The 9817-nt window shown below is 45.5% G+C and overlaps 1 protein-coding gene across 4 annotated transcripts in view; it reads right to left on the bottom strand.

Annotated features, from left to right (window-relative positions):
- Positions 1 to 458: 458 nt before the first annotated feature.
- Positions 459 to 9817, bottom strand: part of MCFD2 (multiple coagulation factor deficiency 2, ER cargo receptor complex subunit) — a 29217-nt gene continuing 19858 nt past the window's right edge. For 2 of the 4 annotated variants that reach the window (XM_073213525.1, XM_073213521.1), the window contains 3 exons: positions 4277 to 4434; positions 3388 to 3547; positions 459 to 1951 (listed from right to left, as the gene is read on the bottom strand). In XM_073213525.1, coding sequence (XP_073069626.1) covers positions 1820 to 1951; positions 3388 to 3547; positions 4277 to 4422 — 438 coding nt within the window. In that variant the 5' untranslated portion in view covers positions 4423 to 4434 and the 3' untranslated portion in view covers positions 459 to 1819. Of the gene's footprint in view, positions 1952 to 3387; positions 3548 to 4276; positions 4435 to 9454; positions 9611 to 9817 lie in introns of those variants that run through there. The other 2 variants (XM_073213515.1, XM_073213514.1) reach the window with 2 other exon arrangements.

Genomic DNA, 9817 nt, shown 5'->3' with positions numbered 1-9817 from the left:
TCTTTCACATTGGAGGTTTCCTTCAACTGATATGATTCTGAGTAACCATTCATATTTAAGTGTGAGTCATAAACAAGTTGACTGACAGCTCTCAGTGTATGGATGGGCTCCATCTGGTGGCTTTTCTGCTGGGGAATCATGTGGCCAGCCTGTTTTTTCCACCAGGAACCCCATATTTTGAGCATTTGAAGGTCCTTCTCAAGGAGAAAACACTGTATTTTCTTAAGCTAAACAATGCTGTCATAATCTGAACTTGGCCAGAGAAGAAAAGTACAAAAGTTACTTCATTTAGAAGAAAAAAACATCTAAATGGGGAAAAGTAACTTTGAATACTGGGGATTTATCCCTGCAAAAACAAACAGGGTACAGTACAGTTGGGGTCACAGGACCAGCAATGCAGTAGGCACATGTAAACATCTATTAAATAAACAAAACTTCCATGTGGTAGACGATGCAGATGTGGATAAAATCAAATGCTCTTTGTTTCATCACTTTTATTAGTCATATATCCAGAATCATTATATAAATTTTTCAAAATAACTACATATTACAAGAATAGTTTACAATTCAGCTCTGATTGCACAAATACTTGACACAGGAAACCATTTTTACAAATACATGTTCTCTATAAGAATATTTTAATAAAGAAAATAAATCTCTATACATCTTACAGCAAACTTTATGCAGTTTTTTCTCATTCAACTATCATTTCAGGTTTTCTATTACAGCGCGTCCATCACATCCAATATACCAAATTACAATTTGCTGCTGTTTCTCATTTTCAACTATAAGATTCACACTATTAAGAGTTTTTAGGCATCTTTTTTTATTCTTTCCTGATCTGAAGGAATTCACATATTTAAGCCAAAAGAGTCTGTTTAAACAACATTTCTTCTAATTTTATCAGGTTAATCATGGTGCTTGGTGAATGGTCTTTTCACTTCTCACTTAGGCAGGACCAGTTAGTTGTTTTACCCCCACTGTATCAAGCAAAAGGCATGAGTCCTTACGTTCCCAATAGTTTCTAAACTTCAAAAATGAAACCCTAAAAACAAGAGTTAAATACAAATATTAAGAAATCTAAAACATTTGCTAATGATTAGAATAAAGAACACCTTTAAATTCAAGGTCTCCCCTAGATTGAAGATATCAATGAAATAAAGTATAAGATATGGTAGTAGTTTTATAAAATATTGAAAACCTTTAAAGGTTTTCAGTGGTGTATCATTTCCAAGCCCCAGAAGGTAAGCGAATATTCTGTGATTAGCTAGACTTAATACGTGAGATTCTTCTTATGCTGTGGCTTTGAAATAGCCTAATACTCACTTGCCCAGAGCAAGTGCTTATTTAGCCCAGGGGAACTTTCTAGAATACTGACCCCACTTACCTGAAGAGGTAGGATCCACCAGGGAAAACATCTGGTATTCATTCCATTCCTTCACTGTTACTGAAAAGTGTGTTCACTTGGCAAAGCTTATCTTACTTTTCTGACAGTGTGGATTAAAACCAAAAGACCAGCAGTGTTCTACAGTGTGATTCCTGAGCACGCAGCTCCAATTATCTAGTATTCTCAAAAGGACTGTTTAATCAGGCCCTCATCCAGTAAGAGATTCAACAGCACTTGGAGACTACAATATGTCCCGTTTCTCTTCTATTTCTCTTCATTTCCTTTTCTCACCCCAGTGTAACAAACTGCTATAGGTTTTAATCAAAAGACTATAGCAGTAGTTAGAAATGAGTTATTTTGCATTACCGAAAGCATTCAGTCACATTATAACAGGTCACATTTGCATATACCTAGGACATGGCCAAATAATGTCTACTGCAGGGACTTTGCAAACTCAGCATAGTCGATGTATCCATCATTGTTCTTGTCATCGTCTCTTAAAACACCATCTATTAAGTTAATCAGTTCAGCTTCACTCATTGGTGGTGCCTGTTCATTCCCGTCCTACAAAATATAAGTTAGACGAGGATAAGTTACACATTTTCCTGGAAGTGCTTAGCTCATGTCCAAAATGCCCATGCCCACACGTGTCCCAAAACTCCTTCAATGTAGTACGTAGCTAATTTCAGGAATCTACAAGCCATATGTCAGGTACAGTCAGTTCATAATAATCCAACTTAGAAATTATATTTGCCAGTTAAAGATGTAATCAAAGTAGACCCTTGCTTATTTGTTTTAAAAATTACTTTTCATTTTTTTCTAAAGAAATTATGTTTACAGCTAGGTCTGGCTTACACAGAATTATGAGTTTCACAGTCCTATGACCCATAAACTCATCCTAGAGAAAATCTCACAGCCCAGGCCCTCCTGAGAGTCAGTTCTGGGCCCAATCTGAGAAGTTCCTCTTCAGAGAAAGAGGAAACAGTCCACACTGGACAACACCTCAGGATCAGAACAAGAGAAAGAAGGCACTGCTGACCAGCAGAAGCTGCTCTGATCCTTGAGGTGAAGGCACCTCCCTTGCTCCAGGAGCAGGTGAAACAGGCTCCCCACGCTGAGTGCCAAGCTAATGCTGTGCTGCCCTTGGCCGATTCTTCCCTTGCCACCTCTCCTATGCCTGCCCTCTCCTGCCCCCGCCACACCATGCCAGGACCATCGAATCCCAATTCCTCTCCCTGACACCAGGAATGTCTGACCTCTCTCCTCATGCCCATCAATGTGCCTCCCTCAGCAAAGAATCTTCCCAGGACACGAAGCTAATCATGCCTTCAGAGCAAACCCAGCTTGCCTTCCTGGCAGCCGATGCGAGCACTCCCACCTCACTCTCTGCCTCTCCTCCTCACCATAGATAGCAGTATGGCAGAGCCAGGCTGACTTCGGATATGGAGACATGAGATCTTCTTGATTTCAGTTTCCTTACCTCTAAAATGGGGGTGGCTAACAATGCCTGGCCCTGCCTGCTCACAGGCTGTTGCAGAGATCGAACATGATCTCTAACCTACTCAAAAGTGCTTTGTAAACTGCTTTGTAAACTGTAAACTGTAAGCACTGAACAACATCACACAAGCCCTCTAGTTACTGCCCAGTCCATCAATCCCTTCACCCCAATGCGCTATTCTTGTTAAATAAAATAACTTCTCCCCTGCTCTGCATTTTGAACATGGTCTGTCTTTTAAGTGTTGGTTCTCAAACTCTGGTACACAGCAGAAATGCCTCTAGCCACTTGTTAGAGATACAAGGCCCTGGGGCTTCTGCTCCAGCAGGTCACCCTTTGTGAGAAGGACCACCATGCAGGAAGAGAAGCAGAACAGAATGGTGAGCAAAGGAGAAGCAGCAAATGATCATGCAGGACAGAGCACAGGTCATCAAGATTTGGGACTGAACAGCAAAGGGAGGTCTTTCCAAGATGCAGCCCCTGAGTGACTGGCTGGCCGACCTACCTCCTTATGGACATGAGTGATGGCTGTGGAGAGTTCTAGGCCGTCAAGCAAATTATTGCCGTCATAATCATGCATTTTGAAATAATGGAGCTGCAGTTCTTGTGGGGACATCTCCGCCTCTGGTTTGTTGATGACGCCTTCTAGATGTTCCATAATATGCCTAAAAACCGACAGGTAGACTCAGACTGCTTAGCAGTGACACAGGATCATGCCGAAAACTTAAGGACTGAAAAGTTCAAGATCTTAAAGTTCATCCATCCCACAAAAGCAGAAACAGTGGCAGACCACACTCAAGGATGATGGATACAGGGCACAGCCTTGAAAGGAGCAAGGGAAAGTCAAACAGGTCACTGCTATGCTGGCAATATTATGGGTATTTTTTCCTCTTATTATTAAAATGTCATAACATTTTTGAAGGCTACCATTAAAAAAACAATTTTTAAAAGCAATTCAAAGATAACAATAATGTGTGAGGCCAAACGGCCCAGGACAAAAGTTGCAACAAATAATTCATTTGAATGTGCCAATAAAAAAAGGAAGAGGCCTTGTCAGAGTCAAGAAACCTTACAGCCCTTTCTGGATTCTGCCACTGCTTCGCACATGCATGTGCGTGTGCGTGTGCGTGTGCGTGTGTGTGTCTGTCTGTCTGTCTGTCTGTCGTGAAAGGAACAGAATGAGTTCAGGGAAGTCATTTATCCCATCTGGGCCTCAAGATCCTCCATCTGTGATATGATGATGGAAAAACAGGACCTGATTTACAGGTGGCTGGAAGAAATAAACACCATCCTTGACACTTATCAGGGCATCACACAAGGGCAGAAGGGAAGAGGGCCACGGGTGCCCCTACAGCTGCAGAGGCCCTGGACCGCAGCCCAGGCTGGATACGTACTCATGGTCGTGCACCGTGTTCTTATCGAGGCCCACGCTGCCAGGAGGGGCGCTGGCCCCGGGCTCCTCAGCCCTGGCCCTTGGGGCACAACAGACCCACAGCAGGCCGCACAGGAAGGAGATTCTGAGCAGCTGCAGGGACCTCATGGTTACAGGTACCTGGGAGGTGGGGAACACAGAAGATGAAGGCGAGAACACCAGAGCTAAGGTTCTTTCAAAACCTGACGCTGTGTGCTCCTGGGAAAGCCCATGATGGAGCAAGGCTAGGGAAGAGGACATGTCAAACTGGCCCCAAGGCCAGCTCTGCCAGTAGACTGAGGGGCGGCCCAGGGCACTCCGGATCCCCATCACACAAATGCACAGGTCCACGACTTTTCCTGAAGCCCCTTCAGAATGCCAAGCAACTCAATGAGAGTGTAGAGCAATTTGAAGATTATTCCCACCTACAAGAAGCTTACAGTCTGGTCAGAGTATTTCCTATTGAGAGCACTGATAAAGGCTGAGGTGAGTTGTACTAAAACATAAAACGCTGTGAGTTCAGAGAAAGAGATTTCCTCTGAATGAGGGAAAATCAGAGGAGGTTGACGGACATGGGGACACTTTAGCTGGGACTGGATGGGTGAGCACTCTGAGGACACGCAGGGACTGAGGGACTAAGGGACTCAGGGAATGATGCAGGCAGAGTGGCAGTGCAGACAAGTGGGAAAGAAGCTCAGTAGTTTGGTTGGCCTGCAGCCTAGAAAGCATGAAGTAGGCAGAAGAGCGGACAAGAGGCAGCAAAGGTTGGCCAGACCTTACTGGGTGTGGCTCTGCACACGAGGCCAAGGGGGTCAAAGTTTCCTGAGGACAAAGGGGAGCCTCTGAGGATACATGAGTGGAATATGAGACCAGAGTGTGGTTTCAGAACAGCTGACGGGGCAGTGCAGTGGGGAAGGTATGGGGAGTAAGATCTGGTAGTTGAGAGAAATGACAAGTGTCCGACCAAGGCCTGAGGCAGTGAACTCGGAGAAGAGGACACTAACCCCTGCCTTGTCCGTCTCCCAAGACTGTGACAGAGGCAAATAACTGAGCCTCTGTGGAAGAGCATTGGTAAGCAGAGTTACCCAGACATCAGGACTCCATCAAGGACTCCTGAGGTTCGGCTAGACCGGGAACTGTGCTCAGCGAGACACAGTCAGCTGCACAGCTGGCTCCCCGAGTGCAGGAGGTGCTTTGCTCCCATCAGTACTCCCCACCAAGGCTCAGCTAGGCCTTTATTAGCTGTTTGTTAAACTGGAAGTCCTAGTCTTTCCAGAAGCTACCAGACTGACGCCAAAAAGGAAGGGAAAGGACCACCAGGAGGCCTTCATACCAACACGAAGAAAAGCCCTGGCTCACCGCACACATTCACTTTCAAAAGGCAGTGCAGTCGGCTGGATAGCCAGGACCACTGGCTTCTAAGGGGCCAACTGTAGCCACAGCCCACACCTACAGCAGGGAAGAGAAAGCCTACAGTACCGCTCACACCCTCACATGTGCGACACACACAGCTCAGGCCTCAGGATGCCACTATCTCCACACCCTGTATCTGGGCTTGGGAAGTAGGCATGTTTTAGCTTCTCCCATCCATCCTAAAATGCTCTGAAGCAGAGGACTCTGGGAGAATGTTATCCTACCACATTTAGTAAAATTTCCCAATTGACTATCAGCAGTATCCCCTTCCATGGCCACCTCCATAAGGGCACAACCGTCACTGGGATGTTTAACTTCCAGGGTGCTAAAAAGCAGCATTTAGTCCTACTATTAAATAGGGACATCATAATGCAATGTCATACTGCGTAACAGGAAAATATGTTCAATAGATAGATACCAAATGAAAAAGAGCAGGCTGCAAAAGTCTAAAGAATAATCCATGTTTGTAAAAAAAAAAAAGTCTGCATATTTCACACATACAACAATGACTAAATACTGAACTTTTAGTCATTGATTACTTTCTGAACTATGAGGAGTGATTTTGATTTTTCTTCATTTTACCTTTCTACTGCTTCTAAAATTTCTAAAAAAGTTTTTTCTGGGAGAATGGGAGGGTAGGGAGGAATAAGGGCAGAGAAGAAGAAAGGGGGTATTATGATCAGCATGTATAATGTGGGGGTAGGGGAAAGGGGAGGGCTGTGCAACACAGAGAAGACAAGTAGTGATTCTACAACATCTTATTATGCTGATGGACAGTGACTGTAATGGGGTTTGTGGGGGGACTTGGGGTAGGGGAGAGCCTAGTAAACATAATATTCTCCATGTAATTGTAGATTAATGATAACAAAATTTTTTTTAAAAGTTCTTTCTTTTTAAACATACATTTAATGTAATTTATCCCATAATTTTGTTTTAATTCTATATGGATAAAATTTAAGAAGGGGCTTCCATTTAATTATCACCCATACAGGATAATTTAGGAACAAAAACCACAGTTTCAATTTTACCAAATAAAAGTATCCAGACCTTGATGAGGCCACTGCCACAGTACCTGGCACCAGAAAACAAGGTCTCATGTACTATCAGCAGTAACAGCCCAGCCCAGAGCAGAACAGCCTGTTCTGATTACACATCTTAGAGTTCTGGGACCAGAGCGACCAGAGAGGAAGCCAGTTCCTCCCAAGCCTTTCAGACTCACACATCAGATGTCTTTCCCCAGCAAGCCTGCTTCAGTTCTGGATCTGACTTAGGCGTTCTTCCTATATGCTCTCTGTGCTTCCTTTCAAAGGGCCCTTCCAACTGAGGACAGCAGTGAACATGACCTTGAACACCACCTGATTACCTCTACGTGCCCGTCTGGACTGAACTCTGTGAGGGCGGGGACCTGATCCACATTCTATCCCTCTGTCAAGAGAGGCAGAACAAAGGCCAAGAACCAGTGATTTTGAAAAGAATGGAATCTTGCCATTTGTGACAACAGGGATGGACCTAGAGGCTATTATGTAAAGTGAAATCAACAGAGAAAAACCAGTACTGTATATTTCACTTGAATGTGGAATCTAGAAAATGAAACAAATGAACAAACAAAACAAAACAGAAAGCGATTCATAGATAAAGAACAATCTGGTGATTGCCAAGAGGGATGGGACATGGGGAGACAGGTGAAATAGGGGAAGGGGATTAAAAGGCACAAACTTCCAGTTATAAAGTAAGACACAGGGATGCAATGTGCAGCATAGAGAATGTAATTATTGTGGTAATCACTCTATAATAAATGTAAATATAGAATCATTATGTTGTACACCTGAAACTAATACTGTATATCAATTACACTTCAATTTAAAAAGAAACAGATAACCTTTACTCTTAATCTCATAAACTATTGTGAATAAATGTACTAATATCTGTAAATGCTTATAAAATGCATAAAACATAGGAAGTGCTGAATAAATGTTCATATGATTACTACTTTTTAAAAAAGAACTATTAATTCTGAATGTGTCCCATTTTTGGTTTGCTGATGGCAGGTTTCTAACTATTAGAACACAATAAAAGTCAAATCTACACAGAGTTTCCCCTTCAAGTGCTGCAATGGAAACAGGGAATCTTATTGTCACCTAACAAATGAAACTGTCAAATTCATAAAGAAACATTAGCAATTCCCCTTCTCTTGAAGAACAGTTGCATCACCCCAACTCCAGCAATTTAGCTCAAGGCCATGAGCAAACCGCTTGGCAGATAAGCCCCAGGAGTTCCTGAACTCACAGGCCTTTGTGAAAATGCAAAGGCCAGGCTGGAGAAAACTCCAATGGAGGGAAGACTTCTGAAAGAGACGTCAGAATACACCCCATGTGCTGAGATCCTTCACAAGAAGCCTGTCCTGGGAGGGAAAGAGTCCAACCAACGTCAGTAGGGAGTCTCCTGCAGTGCCTTGATTGTAAAGGGCTCACTCCTCTCATAGCTCCAGCAGCCTCTTCCAGACCCAGAGCCTGCGCTCCCACGGGTTCTGTCATCTTCCTCCTGCCTCTTTCCAGGCCCAGTTCATAGGTCATCTCAGGATTCTGCCTTCTCTGATCTCAGTCTGCAGCCTCTCACACTCATTTGGCCCTAGCATGTGATTACATGTTGTTCTCCTTTTCCTCCCTCTGTGAGGGCCAGGAGCTTATCTTCTGTTTGTCCTTTGCCCTCCTGAACTTATCACAAAGTGCTGAGCTGACCCTGGGGAGAGCACACCTTCCTGTCTGAGGCAGGACAGTGGGTCTTGGCACCTAGATGTGTTCCTTATCACAGAGGATCTGCCTAAACTGGAAAAGTCAGTTCTTTTTGGAGTCCTCTCACTCCCAGTGGTTTGCCTGGCCCATCCTTCCCTCTCATTGTGTAATTAGTGCTATCAGCACGTATGAGTTTGGAGGCAGTCTTTATCCTATAAAGATCACAGCAGCTGGTAGTAGCTTTTCTCCCATGCTGGGGACCCTCAGTTAAGAATTCAAACTCAAAGCAGCCACACATCCTGACCCCCCTGTACCCAGAGTGAATGCCAAAGAAAAACTCTGACAAGCTTTCCCCATTTACTACTGCATGGTCTTTGACCGAAGGCAAGAAAATAAGCAGGCTCCTAGGCCAAAGAAGCTGCTACAATGCAAGTGTTGGAGGTTGAGAATTGGCTCTGAAAAGCAGGCATGTAATAGCTTGATCTATTTGTTCATTGGGAGCCCTCTTTGTTCATTTGGGAAGACCAAGGAGCTGCCCTGCTTCATTTATACTAACGGATGAACTCTTTGCCGACAGCCTGGTGCTGCGCAAGGTACTAAGGATGGGGCTGTGGCCCAGACAGGCTCCTCTCACACTGACTATGGCCTGGTGGAAAAGAGACCAGTAAATAAACACCCCTGGGTTACCACAGAAGCCCCAATCCACACCTGGGGTAATACATGAAGGATGAGAATGATTTTTTAACTAAGAATAAGCCCCTGCCGAACCCAAATGGCTTCAAAGCCTCTGGCGGCTTCTGTCCTCCCAACAAGTTAAGCTTCCCGAGGCGGCTCGAGGGCCGAGACCCGGATTCAGGCCGCTCTTGCCTCTCTACCTGAGCTCGAGGCCTCAAGATCCCTGGGGTCCCACCCGCTGCAGACCCCTGAGTGCCGCCCGACGGACCTCTCCCCCCAGTTTCTGTTCACGCGCCTCAGCGATTGTGGCCCAGCCATCGGCTGCTCCCGGGGTCACTCACCCTTGCTGACCCCAGCTGCCCAACAGCTTTCTTCATATGTGAAGCCACCCAGCTTGAGCCTCGCCAGCCCCCCGTCTTCAGAACGCTTTTGCCTCGGCCCCGCCCCAACCCAACCCAACCCGCTCGGCCCGCCGCACGCATGCGCGCTCCTTCTGCCCGCCCATTGGCGCCACAGAGCCCCGCCCCCCGGCACCCTGCAGTGTGGGCCGCTCCGGTGATTCCACGTGTAACGGGATCGGCCTTTGGGAACCTGGCGGGTGACCCTTTTTGCCTGCCTACCTGAGGGCGACAGTCGGCTAGAGCCTGGGTTGGGCCACCTGAACCCCCTGAGGGCTGGCTGGTTGCTAGGCAACCCCGGAAGCC

Source organism: Manis javanica, chromosome 1, assembly GCF_040802235.1.
Source record: "Manis javanica isolate MJ-LG chromosome 1, MJ_LKY, whole genome shotgun sequence".
Classification (NCBI taxonomy): Eukaryota; Metazoa; Chordata; class Mammalia; order Pholidota; family Manidae; genus Manis; species Manis javanica.
This window is presented reverse-complemented; position numbering and strand designations above follow the sequence as displayed.